At 36.5% G+C, this 22,065-nt stretch overlaps 1 protein-coding gene across 8 annotated transcripts in view; it reads right to left on the reverse strand.

Annotated features, from left to right (window-relative positions):
* Nucleotides 1-22,065, reverse strand: part of DOCK7 (dedicator of cytokinesis 7) — a 224,935-nt gene that overhangs the window by 96,144 nt on the left and 106,726 nt on the right. For all 8 annotated transcript variants that reach the window (XM_042997433.1, XM_042997432.1, XM_042997431.1 and 5 more), the window contains exons 15-18: nucleotides 11,567-11,684; nucleotides 8,142-8,212; nucleotides 4,124-4,262; nucleotides 3,121-3,222 (exon numbers count right to left, since the gene is read on the reverse strand). In XM_042997433.1, the coding sequence (XP_042853367.1) occupies nucleotides 3,121-3,222; nucleotides 4,124-4,262; nucleotides 8,142-8,212; nucleotides 11,567-11,684 (430 nt within the window). The remainder of the gene's footprint in view (nucleotides 1-3,120; nucleotides 3,223-4,123; nucleotides 4,263-8,141; nucleotides 8,213-11,566; nucleotides 11,685-22,065) is intronic.

Genomic DNA, 22,065 nt, shown 5'->3' on the forward strand with positions numbered 1-22,065 from the left:
AGAGTCTCTTATGTTTTGTCCCCTCCCTGTTTTGATATTATTTTTGCTTCCCTTCCCTTGTGTTCAAAGTCCTCTGTGTCTTAAAGTCCTCATATGAGTGAAGTCATATGATATTTGTCTTTCTCTAATTTCGCCTCGCATAATACCCTCTAGTTCCATCCATGTAGTTTCAAATGGCAAGACTGTAAAACCTGAATGTTTGAATAATCATCTCTCACTTGGTTTAAATTCAGCACTAAAACTAACAATACATACTGTTCTTTTTTTTTTTTAATTTTTTTAACGTTTATTTATTTTTGAGACAGAGAGAGACAGAGCATGAACAGGGGAAGGGCAGAGAGAGAGGGAGACACAGAATCTGAAATGGGCTCCAGGCTCTGAGCTGTCAGCACAGAGCCTGACGCGGGGCTCGAACCCACGGACCGTGAGATCATGACCTGAGCCAAAGTCGGACACTTAACCGACTGAGCCACCCAGGCACCCCTATACTGTTCTTTAAATATAATAGTAACGACTGAGCCACCCAGGCACCCCTATACTGTTCTTTAAATATAATAAGAAAGCTAAGAATATATACTGTTTTTGTTTTTATAATTGTTTTTAAGATTATTTATTTTGAGAGAGACAGAGACACTGTGAGCAGGGAAGGGGCAGAGAAAGAGGGAGAATCTGAAGCAGGCTCCATGCTGTCAGCTCAGAGTCCACACGGGGCTCAAACACATGAAACCATGAGATCATGACCTAAGCCGAAATCTAGAGTTGGACGCTTAACCGACTGAGCCACCCAGGTGCCCCTATACTGTTCTTTTAATGCTGTAATTAAAAAATACAAAAGTTTTGATCACTTAATCACATATCAATCAGCTATACGTCTATCGTTAAATCCAAACCATGACCATATTCTTTATGTTATATATGAGCGTATATACACAGCATAGTAGCTAGAAGAAAATCATCAATCTCCCTTTAGAAAGTTGACCTTGTATTTGCAAATCAATTAAGTAAGAATAAGTACATAATTTCCATAAAATCAATTTTCTTTTAAAATATTTCCTTTTGAAATATATAATGCTACCCCTGGCAGAAGACTACCTTATTTTACTGAGGAGATGTGTTCCTGGAAAATCGAATGAAAGATTTGGCAGAGGATGAAAGGCAAGGAGGAAGGGAGGAGTCATATTTCTTTCCTACTGTCTTTACCCATTCATTTAAAAAATACTTATTGACTGGGGAGCTTGGGTGGCTCAGTCAGTTAAGCAACTGACTTTGGCTCAGGTCATGATCTCACAGTCTGTGAGTTTGAGCCCTGAGTTGGGCTCTGTGCTGACAGCTCAGAGTCTGGAGGCTGCTTCAGCCTCCCTCTGTCTCTGCCCCTCCCTGCTCATGCTCTGCCTGCCTCTCTGCCTCTCTCTCTCTCTCTCAAAAATGAATGAACATTAAAAAATAAAATACTTGGGGCGCCTGGGTGGCGCAGTCGGTTAAGCGTCCGACTTCAGCCAGGTCACGATCTCGCAGTCCGTGAGTTCGAGCCCCGCGTCGGGCTCTGGGCTGATGGCTCGGAGCCTGGAGCCCGTTTCCGATTCTGTGTCTCCCTCTCTCTCTGCCCCTCCCCCGTTCATGCTCTGTCTCTCTCTGTCCCAAAAATAAATAAAAAACGTTGAAAAAAAAATTAAAAAAAAAAATAAAATAAAATACTTATTGACTGCCCATCATGAGCCAAGCACTATTCTAAGTACTTGAAGATACAGCAATGCACAAGAAAGACAAAGTCCCTAACTTCCTGGAATTTATACTCTGTAGACAACAAATAGATAAAGATATAAGAAGTATAAAGTCAATGATAAATATTATGAAGTCATATCAAAGTAAAGGGATAAAAAAGTGCTGGATGCTGCAATTTGAAACAAAGTTATCAGAGACGCCTTCTCTGAAGAGGTGGGATTTGAGTGGATGTCTGGATGAAATGAAGAAGCTGGCCTGGAGATGGGGCACCACCACCAGCACAGGGAAGTGCACCACCAGCACAGGGAAGTGCAAAGGGCCAGAAATGGGAATGTGCTCTTCATATAGAAGGAACAGCCAAGGCACTGTGCTCTCTGTCTGGCGCAGAGTCAGTGACAAAGAATAGTAAGAAAGGAGATTGGAGCAGTAGCCTTCTGTTGTCTTTGTGTGTGTGTGTGTGTGTGTGTGTGTGTGTGTGTGTTTTAAACAAAAACAATACAAATGTATTTGTGAATACTTGTATTTATTTTTTTTAATGTTTTTATTTATTTTTGACAGAGACAGAGACAGAGCAGGAGTTGGGGAGGGGCAGAGAGAGGGGGAGACACAGAATCTGAAACAGGCTCCAGGCTCTGAGCTGTCAGGACAGAGTCCAATGCGGGGCTCAAACTCACGAACTATAAGATCATGACCTGAGCTGAAGTCGGATGCTTAAGTGACTAAGCCACCCAGGCGCCCCTATGAATACTTTTTGAGTTCTATTCTGAAAATAAATGCTACCAGGAAAACATTCCCAAGATATATTTCAGACTAATCTATACAAACAGTTACATTCAAGGCACTCATATTAATAATCATCATGTAACAGTTCTCCCAAAAAGTACTTTGGTTTTTGAGTAGTGGCTACTGATTCTTGATTGAGATTTTTCCAATGTTTTTGTTTAAGTCACATATGTCATCATCACAGTTGCTAATGGTTCTTGTATTACAAGTTTGTAGCTACTTTATCTTCACATACATGATTTTTAAAAATTTTTTTCACATACATGATTAATTACAAAAAGATTCTAAAAAATTAATTGGTTTGTTCTTTTTCCTCCAGACTTTCAGTGAAATGTTCTTACTTATTTAAAGCTTATGTTACGTTATGAAAATTCTCCAAATTTGCCTTTTCTTTAAGTTAATATTTCACATATTATTTTGGTTTTAAAATCAATATACTTATTTTAAAAGCTTCTAAGTATTCTATAGAGTAATTTTAACTATAGTACAAGATAATATTATTACTTCATTATCTACATACTTCTAGATAGAACAGCAAAGTCTTGTTTGAGAAAAACACTTCTGCAAAAAACTCATTCACTCCATCTGGAGAGTTTCACCATAAGAGATACTGACCTCAGGAGATAGTACAGAATAAGCTTGTGGTGGTTTTTCCAGTGAAACTGGTAGGCAAAACTGCCCAGTCTTTAATCGTCCATTCTGAAGCATTGGTATCCACTTTTAATTAAAAAGGAAACAATATTAAGTTAAATACATTTGCTACAAAAGTAAGTACTTGGAAAATCTGTTTTAAGAATTTGGAATGAGCCAAATTTGTCTCACAGCGCCAAACACCAAGGGGATTTAATTAAGTAATAATAGGTTTCATGATTCCTCTAAAGAAAAGCTTCCCTGACAATATTTTTATTAAGGAGCATTCCCAAAACATTATTACTAACTATGCAATATTTAAGCCAAAAGAGGTCCTTACTATCCAAGAAAAAGCTGGAGTAGAAACAGGCCGCAAAGTCAATCCATTACACATGGCGGTAATAGTGTCAATGTATACAGGGAAAGGTTTGGTTGAATATGAATGCTGACAACAAAACTAAAAAGCATGAATTTATTTGGTTACATTTAGCAAAATCCATTTCATAGACAAAAAAATGAGTCAATTGTTAATTTTTCTCTTTTGGGTAGCAGCATGATTTTTCTGACAAAGTTGTGATAGCACATCATGATATCCTTCACCTCAGGTTTACGTTTGCAATTCAATCATAATGATTTTCAAATAATACTCAAGAGTTTTAATTGCTTTTAATTAAAGCCAAGAGCTTTAATAGCTAAGGGTCTCTTTTAATCATTTTACACTGAAACCATTCTCTTCTGAAGAACCCTTAAAATTAATATATTTATACTGTACTGTTTGATAAACACATAATAATCAGGACCAACACCTAAGTGTTTATACATGTTAATTAATTGCATTAATGAGTATTTTCTTATTACGATGACTCTTCCTAACCAATATGGGGAATCAAATAGGGAATACTCAACAATAATGAACACCAATTACATCTCAAGCATTCAAACTACTTTTAAGACTGAAAAGCTAAATATTAAACAAAGATATACTTACTGTATATCCAACAGGAGTTTCAAGAGGAGTATTTTGTTTTTGCTGACAACTAACATGATAAAAAGTAAAAAGCAAATGATGATGGTCAGTTAAAGTAGCAGGGAGTTTAACCTTGATTTCTTCATGAAAATCAGGAGACCTTCATACAAAAAAAAAAAACAAAAAAAACCAGATCAATAGTCAGTAATTTGTTCAAAATAAATAATTACTGCATTTGTATATTTGAGTAATTTTTAAGTTAATTTCACGATTCACGCTCAATTTTTCTTCCAGTACAAAATATTTTTCTCTATTCCCAAACTGTATGTAACTAACTCCTACTTCCAGTTGAGGGAGTTGTCTTTGTTTCTGAAATTTCTCGTCTCATTTTTATTAATGGGCTGAGTGATCCTATGATTTGAAAATTCATTAATAATCACCACCTTGATGCCGAGATCTTCATTAGATGGGAAACTGTATAAATGAGGAGACTAGGGCAAGGCCTTCTATATTCTGATACGCATTACATAGAAAAGTAACAGGAGTTTTTGTAAGTATGTATTTTAAAACCATACCATAAAAAAACATTTTTCTATTATAGGAGTGACTTCATATTAAAGATTAATTTGTATTATCTTTTTGCAAAAAAGAAAAAAAACAAGTAGCTCTAGACAGCTTAGTATCAAGTTGGGCTCTCTATGGAATATCTTATATCAATTATTCCATTGCTAAAGAAACAGATGTTAAAACATAGACTAATGTATTAACTGCTCAGAAAAAAGGAAAAAAAAATAAAGAAAAAATCAGGGAACACCTATAAATTGCATTTGTCTCACAGTTTAGAAGTGCTCCCAGCCACTACACAAATACAACGAATATCATATTTGACTTAACCAATGGCATTTTCATCTCAATATCCATTGAGAGTGGTCCCTAGGAGCATTTTTATAAAAAAGCATTGCTGCTATTTATGATTTATGATTTAAAAGGGACAGAATCTTAGCATCCCAACCTTCCATATTCAGCTAGTATCTCTCAGTTACATTCAAAGAAAATATATCCAAACCATATGGCTCCAACTAATTAAAAGTGAAACCTTTCCCACCAATTAGGGTCCCCCCCCATGCTAATAAGTCTAATATCTTTCCATTTCAAATAAGTCTCAAAAACACTAAAAGTGTAGATCTGATCACAGAAATATTAGGTTAATGAAAATTTTAATACCCCCAAGAAAGATAAGTAATGGTAGCCATCTGAGAATTTGATGATTTTGGTGAATAAAAGATGCTATGTATCTTATTACTGACCTTGCTAATCACCACTAAATCATGAGAAAGTTGAATTTCCTCATAGTGTTAGAGAGTATTGTCATTTTAATTCCACGAATACTGAGAGCAACAAAAATAAAGATCTAGCTATAAACTGAGATACTTTAAGAAATTACTACCTTCTTCATCAATATCATTCCTAGTACTGAGTATTCATTTCTTTTCTGAAATCATACTATGTGAAGACTTTTATGGAAAATTAAGTATCTGTGAGTTATTCATCAACAAGTACGTTTTAACTGTTCACCTTTATGTTAAGTATTGTATTATTTCTGTGGTGGTTTTAAAGATATGAAAAAATAATTACCCTCAAAAATATATAATTTAGTAGAAATATAAATAAGACACACATATATCAATAGCAATGCTATAAAGCAGGGGTTGGCAAATTATGGCTACAGGTCAAATCCAGTCCACTGAATGGTTTTGTATAGCCCTACAGACTAAGAATGATTTTTATATTTTTAAGTAGTTAAAAAAATCAAAAGAATAACATTTCACTTGAAATATTACATGAAATTCAAATTTCAGCATCCATAAATAAAATGTTATTGGAAGACAGCCATGCCCATTCATTTGCAACTTCACTTATTGTCTATGGCTCTTTTTGCACTACAACAGCGGGGTTCAGTAATTGCAACAGAGACCGTATGGCCCACAAGGCCTAAAACAAAACTACTGGGCCCTTCGCAGAAAATGTTTGTCAACCCCTGGTATACAGCATATAGCATATAAGATTAAGTGCTTCAAGAACAGAGCTGAACAGATTACTTCAAGTTTTGGATCAGGGAATTGTATTTAGGAGGAGATATATGATGTGGGCCTTAAGGAACAAATAGGAGTTGAATTAATAGAGGGAATCAGTATTATAATAGAAAAAGGGATCCAAGAAAAGCCCAGAAACAGGATACTTTAGCAATAAGGCAAAAAGAAAATCATCAAGATGTAAAAGATGATTGGATATTAGAGAAAAGAAGAAGGAAAGCAAGGATGTTTTAAATTTTGAGTCAAAAGAATTATGGTACCGTTAATAAAAATAATCAGACAGAGATAGCTTCCAGAAGAGAATCGGGGATAAATACATGGAAATTGAGAAGGCAGCCAAAAGAACATGCTTACTAGGCTACTAAAAATATATGTCTGCACCTCGGAAAGAAGGTTATGACTAAAAATAAAAAGTTGCGAAACAATCCACATAAAGATAAAAGCAGTAACATTTTCATTGAATGTAACTCTGAGAAACACATATAAGGTTATTTATGGAGAGTATAGTGTAGAAAAAGAGGGTCAAGAGTGAAACTGTAGTGTTTTGTATGGAATATCTATTCTCAAAAAAAAAAGGAAGGAAGGAAGGAAGGAAGGAAGGAAGGAAGGAAGGAAAGAAAGAAAGAAAGAAAGAAAGAAAGAAAGAAAGAAAGAAAGAAAGATAGATTAGAATAATTGCTACAGAAAAATAAACTGTCCAAAGAGATGGGAGGAAAGTGAGAGCGGGTCACAAAGGGTGAGAAACAATAAAGTTTTAAAGAGCGCAAGGAAAAACCATGCTACACAACAACACTGAAGAGAAGTTTTTGTTTTGTTTTTTAAGTATAGGAGACTTAAGTTTCTTTTTGACAGTAACAGATGGAGCCAGGGAAGTGGGGACTGATGGTACAAGAGAAGGGTTAACTGATGGAGTCGCACTCTGGAAGAGGAAGAATGAGACTGGTAGAAAGCAGAGATGAAAGACTCACACTGAGCCAGGTTCGGGCTCTGACTGCCCTTGAACCAGAAGGAAAGGCAGATCCATGCAGAGATAATCAGAGGTGAAGAGTAGACAAGTGGATGGTTCTCAAGTTGGATGGTCTCAAACCACTTAATAAAGTAGGAACGCTAAGAGTAAGGCAAAAAAAAAAAATAAGTAGGAGCTAGAGAAAGAAGAAGAAAGCTTTAAAATATCTCCTGCCAAATGACAGAGGGTAAAAAAAGCGATGACAAGAAGATTACCAAAGAATGGTGGGGCCAAAAAGAAAATAAAGTAAAATGAATTACTGCAGTCCCATCATACAGATAAAATAACGTCAATTTGTGATAGTCCTGATCGGTACAATTTTGTGATTTTTCTCCAATAGCATTCAGTAATCAAAACAAAAACAAAAAAGAGAAGAGAAGAGAAGAGAAGAGAAGAGAAGAGAAGAGAAGAGAAGAGAAGAGAAGAGAAGAGAAGGAAAAGAAAAGAAAAGAAAAGAAAAGAAAAGAAAAGAAAAGAAAAGAAAAGAAAAGAAAGCAGAGATTAAAAGTTATCCAAAGTTAAGAATTTCTCAAAGAAGTAAAATGGAAGGGCACTAAATCAAAGTATTATTAGATGTTGAGAATACCACCAATTTAACTAATGGTTATAAGCTTAGTAAAGAGTTAAGTAAAACTACAAAGTGTCAAGGGGAAAATAACAGGGAAAGTCCAAAGGACCAGAGGCTACAATGATAATCAATAACAATATAATAAAAATGAAAGGGTCAGAGAATTTGATATGAAAGACCTTTTGTATATAAAGTCTAAATTTGATGTCTATAGAGAATATGCATCTACAGGCAGAAAATTATAACTCTGATGTCAGCTGTCTTGAATTTGCACATTCAGTGCAGCAAAGCATTTGGTAAACACACTAACGTGAGTGCTTAAAATGCCACTGAGAAGGGAGTAACTTCGAAAGAAATATTTGAATTCAGTACCTGTTATGATATACTACGGCTGTATAGGCTTCCTTTGAAAATTCTGAACAGCTAGATTTACCAAAGATTACCTGTAACAAATAACAGCACGTTGAAACTTTGTTGTAATAAATGCTGGATGTTCATATCTATGTAAGAATTTGTCTGATTTAATAACTACTGGAGAACAATGGGCAAAATCAGCCCAATGAAGAACAATGTGCCTACTGACGTTCATTAATAAATTCAATTGCTTAGCTGTAAATTTCTTTTCAACTATAGAACCATCTGACATTCAAACATTCAAAAAATTTCTACCCATTATATTTCCTTTTTCTTAAAGAAGGTGAAGAATTCATTTTAAAATCTGGGTGTAGCATATCATTTGGAATTTATATAAGAAATATGGTCTTAGAATAGTAGCATGTATCTACTATAAAATTGGTGGCTTTTCCACTAAAACAGTAATCATTCTGTAAGCCAAATATAAATTTATAAATGATATTTTAAAATCCTATTTTAGGTGAAGCTATGTATCCTTTGCTTCCAGTACTCCTTACAAGCTACCCTATTAAGAAGGAGGAGCGCCATTCTTATGTTCTTATATATATGTCTTAAAAATAAAAAATCCACCACATTAAAACAAATACTACTTTTGGAGAAGGTTTAAAGGTAAAGTAATTCAGTCTTGTATATCTGCCTCTGGCGTTCTAATAGCAATACTACGGTTAATTAGGGCAGCTGATAAGATACATGGCTTATCATTCCTATGTGAGACAGATTTGCAACGCTACCTACCCATAAATTAGCCTCTTATGTCTGGCCAGCCATCTCTACACATGCAGAAATAAGTACATGGACATATCATCGCACTTACATCAATACAACTGGTAAAATAACTCAAATTTTACATCTTATACAGAAGGATTAATTGGAACCATCCGCAAATAAAAAGAACTTTTTAACAGATTATTTGTGTTTCTTTTTGTGACACAAAAGATCCTTTTATTCACACAGATCCTTTCATTTTAAGGTTGTGTAAAAGTGTAATGACTATGACTCTCCTAGAGAAGTCTAATTTCACCAATTTCCAAGAATACGTTGCCATGTTTTTATAAAATGTTGTTCCAATGCCAGAATTTGAATTTTATGATTTTATCACACCAACATTATATGATCCAAAAATTATCTTAGGATCCATTTGAGTAGTCCTTATTTTTTTACAGAATTAAGCAAAGACAATGTGTCTATGTTTCTATACTTGCAACCAGTCATAGGATAAAGATAAAAGCATTATATTTGCATATGACTAATAATACACAAGTGAAAGGAACACAGTATCCTCCCCATCCCCCACCCCGGCCACTGAGAAGATCCCATTTTTCACAAAGTAACTCATTTACTTTCATAACATGAATGACATAAAGTAGAAAGTGTTCCTTTTCTGACCTTGTGACATGTATATTTAACGATTCATCAACATGGACTGTGCATCAATTCTGTGACAGGCACTTTGGCAGGCATCAAGATATAGATATGAGTAAGACACGGTCCCTGCCCTCAAGGAGCTCACAATCTGGTAGACAAGATAAAGAAATAAACATATAATCTTAAAGTGATAAGGCCCATAAAAGAAATGAGAAGATGCTATGGTAGCACCAAAAGAGGGAGTGGTCTAACTGTCATTGTGGCTGGATGCAGCTGGGACTCCACAGAGGCCATATATGTGCTAAGACAAGGAAGAGTTTGTTAGGCAATCAACAGAAACAGATTATCTTACATATACTACATTTGTCATAAGCTCAATTCATATGGTAATTCACATATAACAAAGCATCTATTTTCACAATCCACTACCTTTTCATCAACTGTGATAGTATATTCATTCTTTCAGCAGGAATAAAGAACTAGTAAAGAATATGAAATGCTAACTCCAAACCTCAGAAATAAATTCTACATTTATTAGCAAATACTTATTCACCATGTATTATATGCAAAGATCTGAAATAGCAGCCATAGAAGAATATAAAGATGCATAATTTGTGCTCGCTGCTGTCAAGATCTATACATGCTGATAAAACTGAGGCAATGGGAAAAGAGAAAATATACAGCTTTCCTAGTAAGTAGAAAATCAGAGGAATGTGATTTAATGACTGGCAGAGAAGGCTAAAATAAAACTGTTAACAATGCACCTATTCGTAAGCTCATTTTCATTCCATTAGGGTTCTCAGAGGTTGAATATCTATAGTGACAGGTGTCCCTCTATTCCATATGTTACTAACTTTAGTTGAGCTTAAAATCTACTTTCATGGAACTTGCATTGAGTAGTGTTCTACAAATCCTAAATGATAATTTGGGCAGTCAGGAATCTCTCCAGTCTGGCCTCAATCTACTATTTCTGACCTCTCTTACACTGCTCTGGCTCACTGGCAACTCACCACTGTACCTCTGTGGAAGGACATTCTCCAACTTGAGTTGCTTTTCTTCCCCAGCTATCTAAGACCCAACGCCATCTACATTTTAACTATCTCTGGTTTTAGTTCAGATATACCTCCTCCAGGTGATACCTACCTATTACCTCAGCAAGACATTCTCTCCTACCTCTGTACACTTCTGCCTTTGAATCCCCTACAGCCGTCTTCTAATACTTAGCATATACCTTGGTTCTCAATATTAGCTGCAAAATGTAATCCCCTTAGGGAGATTTAAAAATACTGATATATGACTAGTTCCCACCCCCAGACACTATAATTTAATTGGAGTAAAATTCAGTCTGAGCACTGGTATTTTTAAAAGCTCCCTAGGTAAGTGTAATATGCACTATTACCAGAGTTTCTTAACAAAGATGGGAAGAATCATACATATTAGAATCACCTGGGGAGCATTTCAACCTATACCACAACCTCATATACTACCCATCACTTTCTACTTCCTTTGGCCTCTCATTCTCAAGGAGAAGAATCAGAATCACAGATGACAAGAGCAGAAAAAACATATCTGCACTTTGTTAGAGTTACCTAGGTGATTCTGATTCTGTTCTGATCCTTTCTTGAAAGTCACTATTTTAGAATTTTATGTGTTTATCCCATATCCTTTAGATTACAAGTCTTATTCATCTTTGTATCTCTGGGAGGGACTAGTATGTACTAAGTCCTCAATATTTAAGACTTCAATACGGAAGTGTTGAATCACTATATTGTCCACAGGAAACTAATATGAACTAATATGACACTATATATTAACTAACTAGAATTTAAATAAACACGGGAAAAAAAAGACTTCACGGAAACTCATACTATCTGTTACAGGAAGTAATGCAGTTAGAAATTTGGTTTACAAGATCATTAATTTCCAGTTTAGAGCTGCCAATCAAGTAAAACAAAAACAAAAACAATGTCTATTTGAACCATACATGAAAAAGAGGAAAAGTAAAGAACACTTCTTACCGGCATAGCATTGCTTGGATCCTCCCCATACATGAACTGTACTTTCACTGTTATATTTCTTGCAGAACCCTGACGATTGGCAAAGTTGAGACTCTGAGGGTATATGTAGAGAAGATTTCTGTAAAGGCAATAGTATGCACGATAGTAAATATATATCTAAAAACACTATGTATCACTGCAGGCCACAAAAGAAAGAGATGGAACAAATACTTCATTATTAATATATGCTAGCCACCATATATTTTCACATACAATGTTTCATTTAATTCTTACGGCAATCATTCAAATAGATAGCAATCAAATATACCCCAGTTTTGCAGATGAATTGAGGCCCAGAAAACTTAAGTGAGGTTCACACACAAGTAAGCAGCAAAGCTGAAATCAGAATATAGGTCAGACTTCAAAACACACGTTCTTTCCTCTGCAAGAGACTTCTGGGAAATGAATGAGTAAGGACTGAATCATTATTAAGAAGTTAATAATGTATTATGTTAGCTCCTGCAAGCAGATATAAAAAGGATAACATTTATAGGCAAGACTTCTGTATATATATGATCAAGGACATAAGAGATATAACATTCCACATTATTTGTTCAAAAACATGTATGGACAATATGCTAGGTGTAACAGTTGCTATGAAATAATCACATATTACTCTGTATTTATTTTACTTCATGTCCAGTCCCTGCTTCTGCCACACAGAAGATAAATAATTCAAGAAAAGACACCAAAAGAGAGGGCTAAACAAATAAAAAGAAATAGAACAAGTTTTACTTTACCTGAAGACTAGTACTGAGATATGATGAACAAGACTTCAAGTATAATAAAGTCCTGCTAATCAACTGCTGAAGCAATGAAAACACGTCAAAATTTTCCGGAATGTGGTAGGGCAATATAGAAATTCTAAATGAACACAACCTTTGACCTAACAAACCTGCCTCTAGTCTAAGGACAGAATTACACACATGTATAAATGGATGTGTTAAAAAAAATTCACTACAACATTTTTTGTAGTAGAGAATAATTACAAATAATTATAAAGAAATATAATATGCATCAGTACTGTTCTAGCTAATTATATTAATATATATTAATAAGAGGGAATCCGATGGAGTCTCTAAAATGACAATGTGCAGCAACATTTATTGATGTAGAAAGAGATACCCAGCATGTTGGATAAAGAAAAAACGCAGGTTCCATAGCAGGATGTATAGTGGCATATCCTACTTACGGAAAATTGTGAAGAAATAATAGCTGAAAATTCCCCTAACCTTGGGAAGGAAATAGACATCCAGATCCAGGAAGCCCAGAGAGTTCCAAAAAAAGATGAACCCCAAAAGACTCACACCAAGACACATTATAATTAAAATGTTAAAAGTTAAAAAGGAGAGAATCCTGAAAGTAGGAGAAGAAAAACAATTTGTTACACACAAGAGAACCCAAATAAGACTATCAGCATATTGTTCAGCAGAAACTTTGCAAGCCCAGAAACTTTGCAAGCCAGAAGGGAATGGCATGATATATTCAAAGTGCTGAAAGAAAACACCTCCATCCAAGGACACTCTAGCCAGTAAAGTTATCATTCAGAAGCAAAGTAGAGACAGTCTTCCAGACAAGAAAAAGCTAAAGGAGCTTATCACCACTAAACTGGCCTTCCAAGAAATAGTAAAGAATCTCTTTAAGCTGAAAAGAAAAAGTGCTAATTATTAACAAGAAAACATGAAAGAATAAATCTCACTGGAAAGGTAAATATATAGTAAAGGTAGCAGATTAATCACTTATAAAGCTAGTATGAAGGTTAAAAGACAAAAGCAGTAAAAATAATTACAATACTTAATTAAGGAATACACAAGATAAAAAGACATAAAATATGATATCAAAAATATAAAACATGGGAGAAGGGAGTAAAAATGAAGAACTTTAAAACTGTACCAAACTTAAGTTGTTATTGACTTAAAATACACTGTTCTAGATACAAGTTGTTATGTGCAAGCATCACGGTAACCACAAAGCAAAAACCTATTGTGAATACACAAAAGGTAAAGAAACCTAAGCATACCATTAAAGAAATTCATCAAACCACAAAAGGAAGAAAGCAAGAAAGGGAGAGTGACAAACTACAAAACAACTGGAAAACAATAAAATGGCAATAAGTACATACTTATCAATACTTACTTTAAATGTAAATGGACTAAATTTTCCAGTCAAAAGACAGAGTGGCTGAATGGGTTAAAAACAAAAACAAGACACATCTACATGCTGCCTAAAGAGGCTCACTTCAGGTGTAAGGACACACACAAACTGAAAGTAAAAAAAGGGAAAAAGAGATTTCATGAAAATGAAACCAAAAGAAAGTTGTATCAACAAAATGGACTCTGAAATAAAAACTATAATAAAAGACAAAGAAGGTCATTACATTGACACAGGGGGGTCAGTCCAGCAAGAGGAAAGTTGGTGGGGTGAGGGGAAAGAAAGGAGGGAGGAGAGAATAGATAAAAAGATACTTCTGGTTAACAGTGAAGGCTCTAGTTTCTTTTTTATACTTTTCTATTTTGTTTGAACTGGTGAGAACACATGACTTTTATAATTAGAAAAAACAATTTCCATGGGGGGAGAATAAGTGTATGTAACAAAAAGCCTACAATCTCAAAGTCACTAAAAACATGGAGAAGAGTCAGTTATTCTCTGAACAGTCAAAAGTATAAAAGACAAATGTGGAAATGTTACGATGATTTGTCAGTTTCTTAATCAAAAGAATTAAAGATCAAAGATGACTGGCTATTACTAACCACTGAAGTCACCAAATAAAATCTGCACAGGAAATATTTATTGATTCTGCACACAACATCAGTACCAAGTTACATGCAAGGGAAATAAAGGAAAATTAAGAGTCCATTCCCTGGTCTTGAGGAACATATAATCTAATGGCACAGAAATGCCTATAAACAGACCACTTCACAATAATGTTGTGTTGTGAGAAAAGTTATGCAGAAGTTATGAGAGGAAGAGATACTTGGTTGACTGTGGGGAAGTCTTTCCATCTTCTACCTTCACAATATAGTTGTTGAAGAAATGGGATTATTTTTGTGTAAATTTTTCTTGAGGCTATAATTTGTTTGTATCCCTGTAGTGACATTTAACATATTCTTGTTTTCTATAAATTCAGAGTTGGATCAAGAGCCTTGGTTATATTTAGGCCTGAGGTTTTTTTTGGTAAGATCATTCCATAAATAGTACCGTGTCCTATCAGGAGGAAAATATCTCTTTTTGTGCAGTTAGATGGTGATCAATGCCTAAATCCATTAGCTCCATTAAGGGCTGCCAAAAGATAATACCCTCTCAGTCTTTATTTAATAGCTGGAATATCTCTATGAAGAGCAATTATCCTCATCTATTATTTGCTTAGCCAGTGAACCATTATGTATTATAGAGAGGAATAAATGCTGGACTCTTTTCCATTATTTTCCAGTTTTCAAAATAAGCAGTAGGTGCATTACAATCCTCTAAGAGAAATTAATTTTTTTTTTTTTTTTAAGCATCACTTATAAACTCAGGGACCAAATATATGAATGGGTTTCAGTACACTGCAGGTATTATCTTTATTGATGTTCAAATTGTTCTATATTTAACAAAGGAAAAAGCCAACTCAAACTGGCTCCTGCATCCTTGTGAGTCAGTCATAGTAGTCCTTGATGACTTCTTGCTATCTGTTATAGCAAGATGTTCCAAGGTCTTCTATCATTTCTCCTCAGACCCAGAATCAACCACTTCTCCAAGGAGCTTTGGTTCTCTGCATGAGAAATGTTTTTCCAAGCCACAGTCTGGGCATTCATTGTGAGTTAGTCATTGTTTCTAGGCCATTTAAGTAGAAAGGGTGAGGGGGAAATGCTTTTAACGTGAAATACATTGAGTTCATACTGATACTTCAAATTCCAATTTAAGACTATTTATTTAATTTTATTATAAGATTTTATTTAATCTTTTATCTTGTATCTACATATCATCTTCAAACACTGAGAATCATTTTGAAGGACATCAAGTATGAAAGAATTAGAATATCACTTAATTATTTATGCAGATTATTCAAAAACTGGAGTCTTAAGGAACTCCAGTTTTCTATGGCTATCCAGAAGAGGATAAGCCTACCAAGACCGAGAAGGCACCTACCAGAAGAGGATAAGCCTACCAAGACCGAGAAGGCACCTACAGAGAAGTAGGGAAAAAAACCATGAGTGCAATGACATGGAAGCCAAGGGAAAACAGCATAAGAAGAATTAAACAGTTAAGTGTCAACACTACTCAGGGGCCAAATGAGTTAAGAATCAAAAAAGGTCAACTAGACTAGCAACATGAAAGTCACTGATAATATCAGGCTGGAAACAGATAAAAGTAGGTTCAAGAGCAAGTTGTTAAGAAAATGAAATAAGTGAAACTCTGAAAAGTGTAGCTGTAAAAGAGAGAAAGATCATGCAATAGTTGAAGACAGAATATGAGCATTTTGTAAGCTTTTTAAGATTGGAAAGGTTTGAGAAAAAAAGAGACTGAATCTACCAGGAAGAAAATGGGAAAACTGGAGAAAAGATAGGTGGGTGATTGCGAACGGGGGTGGAGATAAAAAAGGCCATGCGGGCACGGAGGGGGAGGGACCCCCTTCTGCGAAGAAACAAAGGGAGAAAGAGCAGCTAGGGAAGTGTAGGACCATATCTGGACAGGAGAAAGACCTGGGACTGAGACTGAGAGGGCTCCTATCTCCAACTGCAGAGCTTTCTTCGCACTGGGACCGGCTCCCAGTTCACGCACCTGGGGAGGCGGGAAGCCAGCCCTGGGTGTGGTGGTAAGTCAGGGGCACAGTCTGCAGTTGGAGAAAGTGGTTCCCTGCCTAGAGGGCTGCTCAATAGTACAAAGCCTGCTTGCGTCCGTCACCCCCCCGTTCCCCCACCCCCAGCTCAGTGGCTGGGCCGAGGGCGCAGTCTGCAGTAGGAGAAGGCAGCCCTCTCCCTGGAGTGCTGTAGGAAAAGACAAAGCCCTGCCTGCATCCACCACCCTGGGGGCTACGTGGTGAGGTCGGCGGAACAGTCTACGGTAGGACAAAGTGGCCCCCTTCCTGGAGTGCTGTGGAAAAAGACAAAGCCTGCCTAAGTCTGCCTGCGTCGGCCACCCCCAGGGATCGGCGGCGAGGTCGACTGCACAGTCCGCAGAAAGCGGTCCTCCCTGAAGTGCAGCGGCACAGACAAAGCCAGCCAGGGCCACATATCCGGCCACGCTGAGAGGAGCTTCCCCAGTGCCAGAGCGCCTGGAGCAGGACTTTGAATCCTAGACAAGCACGGTGTCAGGGGAGGGGGAGGAGACAGACGGACCACCCCGTCTGCGCCTGCGGCACAGTGAGGATGACTCAGAGTCCACCGCGTCCGGCTCCGTGGAAAAGAGACTGCGGGGTCACCATTCCCCTACCACCAACCACCACCACCAAGGTGGGGCTTCAGGGATCACTCCCCAGGCCCATAGTGGAGGTGGGTCCAGACTACACCAAACCACGGCCCTTCGCACTGGGTAACTGCCTATGTACCGGAGCGGGGCAGACCCTGAGGACAGCTCCTCCAGACAAGTGCAGCAGCATTGCCTGGATGAACTCTAGGTCAATTCTGGAAATATAGATATATTCTCCCCCCAACTCCCATTTCTCCTCCTTATCTCTTCCCTCCCCTAGGCTGGTTACTCTGGTTATTGGTCTGTCTAAACAGACATATTTAATCCATTGTCTTGATACATATTCTACACCTCCTTCTTTACACTCCTTTCTCTCTCTCTGGAACAATTAAGCCATATAGTTTCTATGTCTGGGTAACTTTATCCCCCTTTCGTTTTTCCCGCCTCCGTCTTTATTTTCTGTTCTCTCTATGGATTGAGTCTTTTAGTCTCTCTGCCTAGTCAATGTTTATTTTTCTCCCTCCTCCCTGCCCCCCACCCCGCTCCTGTCATTTCTCTCTTTGTATATGCTCTTCAAACAGCACCGCCTCCACCCTCTTCTTTACTTGTAATCGGTGTTTTGGGGTTTTTTGTTTTTACCCTTTAGTTTTCTGTTTTTGTTCATTTGTTTGTTTGTGTTATTTGTGTGTTTGCATGTTTTTGTCTCCTGTTTGTCTGTTTTCCTTTACAGGGCTACTCCAAGGAACAAATCAAAGCACACCTGGTGGAGGGTCCAAAATATCACTACGAGTAGGGTAATAAAATAACCAAAGTCACAACAACAGAGAACAAGTAACAATCTCCGAAAAAACACCTCCTGAAGGGCCAGGCCCTGAACAGTGTATGACCCTCCTTTAACAGAGCAGTGCTCACAGGTGCAGAGCACACAACAAACTTTCAAAATGCATAAGGGACAGAAAACTAGCCAAAATGATGAAACGAAAGCATTCTCCTCAAAAGAAATTCCAGGAAGTAGCAACAGCTAACAAATTGATCAAAACCGATTTAAGCAATATAACTGAACAAGAATTTATAATGATAGTCATGAAATTAATTGCTGAGCTTGAAAAAAGCATAGAGAATAGGAGAGAATCTATTGCTACAGAGGTCAAGGGACTAAAAAATAGTCATGATGAATTTAAAAATGCTATAAATGAGGTGCAAAATAAAATGGAGGCGGACATAGCACGGATTGAAGAGGCAGAGGAGAGAATAGGTGAATTAGAAGATAAAATTATGGAAAAAGAGGAAGCTGAGAAAAAGATTAAAAAAAATCCAGGAGTACGAGGGGAGAATTAGAGAACTAAGTGATGCAATCAACTGGAACAATATCCGTATCACAGGAATTCCAGAAGAAGAGAGAGAGAAAGGGGCTGAAGGTGTACTTGAACAAATCATAGCTGAGAACTGCCCCGATCTGGAGAAGGAAACAGGCATTGAAATCCAACAGGCACAGAGAACTCCCTTCAGACATAACTTGAATTGATCTTCTGCATGACATGTCATAGTGAAACTGGCAAAATACAAGGATAAAGAGAAAATTCTGAAAGAAGCTAGGGATAAACATGCTCTAACATATAAAGGGAGACCGATAAGACTAGTGACGGACCTATCTACTGAAACTTGGCAGACCAGAAAGGAATGGCAAGAAATCTTCAATGTGATGAACAGGAAAAATATGCAGCCAAGAACCCTTTATCCAGAAAGTATGTCATTCAGAATAGAAGGAGACATAAAGGTTTTCCCAAACAAACAAAAACTGAAGGAATTAATCACCACTAAACCACCCCACAAGAGATCCTAAGGAGGATTCTTTGAGTGAAATGTTGCAAGGACCACAAAGTACCAGAGACATCACTACAAGCATGAAACCTACAGATATCACAATGACTCTAAACCTGTATCTTCAATAATAACACTGAATGTAAATGGACTAAATGCTCCAATCAAAAGACACAGGGTATCGGAATGGATTAAAAAACAAGACCCATCTATTTGCTATCTACAAGAGACTCATTTTAGACCTGAGGACACCTTCAGATTCAAAGTAAGGGGATGGAGAACTATCTATCATGCTACTGGAAGTCAAAAGAAAGCTGGAGTAGCCACACTTATATCAGACAAACTAGACTTTAAATTAAAGGCCGTAACAAGAGATGAAGAAGGGCATTATATAATAATTATTGGGTCTATCCATCAGGAAGAGCTAACAATTATAAATGTCTATGCACTGAATACAGGAGCCCCCAAATATATAAAACAATTAATCACACACATAAGCAACCTTATTGATAAGAAGGTGGTAATTACAGGGCACTTTAATACTCCACTTACAGCAATGGAAAGGTCATCTAGACAGAGAATCAATAAAGAAACAAGGGCCCTGAATGATACGTTGGACCAGATGGACTTGACAGATATATTTAGAACTCTGCATCCCAAAGCAACAGAATATACTTTCTTCTCGAGTGCGCATGGAACATTCTCCAAGATAGATCACATATTGGGTCACAAAACAGCCCTTAATAAGTATAAAAGAACTGAGATCATACCATGCACACTTTCAGATCACAATGCTATGAAACTTGAAATCAACCACAGGAAAAAGTCTGGAAAATATCCAAAAGCATGGAAGTTAAAGAACATCCTACTGAAGAATGAATGGGTCAACCAGGCAATTAGAGAAGAAATTAAAAAATATATGGAAACAAATGAAAATGAAAATACAACAATCCAAATGTTTTGGGATACAGTGAAGGCAGTCCTGAGAGAAAAATACATTGCAATCCAGGCCTATCTCAAGAAACAAGAAAAATCCCAAATACAAAATCTAATAGCACACCTAAAGGAACTAGAAGCAGAACAGCAAAGACACCCCAAACCCAGCAGAAGAAGAGAAATAATAAAGATCGGAGCAAAAATAACAATATAGAATCCAAAAAAACAGTAGACCAAAGCAATGAAACCAAGAGTTGGTTTTTCGAAAAAATAAACAAAATTGATAAACCCATGGCCAGGCTTCTCAGAAAAGAGAGAGGGCCCAATGTTTATAGCAGCACTTTTAACAACAGCCAAATTATGGAAAGAGACTAAATGTTAATCAACTGACAAATGGATAAAGAAGATGTGGTTTATATATACAATGGAATACTATTTGGCAATGAGAAAGAATGAAATCTGGCCATTTGTAGCAACGTGGATAGAACTGGAGAGTGTTATGCTAAGTGAGGTAAGTCAGGCAGAGAAAGACAGATACCATATGTTTTCACTCTTATGTGGATCCTGAGAAACTTAACAGAAGACCATGGGGGAGGAGAAGCGGGGGAAAAAAGTTACAGAGAAGGAAGGAGGCAAACCATAAGAGACTCTTAAATACTGAGAATAAACTGAGGGCTGATAGGGGGTGGTGAGGAGGGGAAAGTGGATGATGGGCATTGAGGAGGGCACCTGTTGGCATGAGCACTGGGTGTTGTATGGAAACCAATTTGTCAATAAATTATATTTAATATTAAAAAAATTTTTTAATTAAAAAAAAGATTGGAAAGGTTTGAGTGTGATTAAATACTAACGAGAAGAATCCAGATGAGACAGAGTCTGCATACATTAGAACAAAAAAGTAAAGATTCCTGAAATGATAGGAGAGAACAGGATTCAAAGCACGTAACAGATTGCCCTTAATTATGCTTGTAATTCCTCATTGTAGCAAACATTTGCTGAGTATGCAGTGTGCTAGATACTAAGAATATAGAGATAAAAGACAAAGTTACTGACATCACAGAACTGCAGTCTAGAGGGAGAATCGGACAAGCAAATAATTATAATGTAGTGTAAGTGCTATGAACATAGAATATCACTGAAGCCCACAAGAGGACCTGAGACTAAGGAATCTGCAACAAGTTTCAATGAAAAATTTGTAAGTAGGATAAACAAGCAGAACACACAGAAAAGCAAAACACACTATGCTTCCCCCCACCCCTCAGAATCTCTACATTATCATTACTACTGTTTTAGCTTTGTGGACATGGACATGATTGGCCTTTTCCCATCTTTAAAGTCTCAGAAAACCTCACCTTTACCCTCCCCTGCCATCACATCACTTTGTTATTCTATTTACAACTCTTAAACAATCTGCTTAAAACAATCCTAAAATATCTTATACATTTATGTATTATTTCTTGTTTATATATCTCCTTTAATAGAGTCCAAACTCCATGAGAGCAAGAACTGTATCTATCTGGTTAACTGCTATATTCCCAGTGCCTAAAACAGTGCCTCATATTGAACGAACGAATGAATGAATGAATGATACAGAATGCACATATTTAGTTACTTAATACTTCAGGGAGTTTGGATTCCAGATTAAATGGAAATTAATTAAACATAACCTATAAGCTATGTTTGATTTCCAATAAAAGACAAACAGTTTTAAATTGAACTTGTTTCCAAAGATAAAAAGCATACAACTGAATCCAGATTCTTTTCCATTTGACTACTAATTCCACTAACAAGTTCCCACATATAACTAGTAAGTCTTTACTTGCACTTATAATACTTCTTCAGAAGAATTTCAAATCAGCAGTGAGAAGGCAGACTAATGAAAAGTGTTGAGATAGCACCTAGCCATTTAGGGAAAAAAGATGAATTCATATTTCACTCCTCCTCAAAATAAATTCTAGAATAATCAAAGGTTTAAATAATAAAAATAAAGCCAACAAGTACTAGAAAAGCTTTAAAGAGACCACATTTTATAGGTGAGAAGGTATTTCTGAGCATGAGCCACAAACATAAAAGACAAATTTTAAAGCCTTTGCAGAAAAGGTGGTATCAATACCCACAGGTGGAAGACAAATGACAAACTGGAAAAACACTATTCACTACACATAAAATAAGGACTATCCAAAATATGTAAACAATTCCTACAATCAGTCAGAAAGAGACAAACAAAAAAGGGGGGGAGGAATATGGGAAGAGGGGACTTCTATAATACTCAGGTAATTCACAAAAAGAGCAAAATAGATGGCCAGCAAAATACA

The sequence above is a fragment of the Panthera tigris genome, chromosome C1, assembly GCF_018350195.1.
Source record: "Panthera tigris isolate Pti1 chromosome C1, P.tigris_Pti1_mat1.1, whole genome shotgun sequence".
NCBI classification, from domain to species: Eukaryota; Metazoa; Chordata; class Mammalia; order Carnivora; family Felidae; genus Panthera; species Panthera tigris.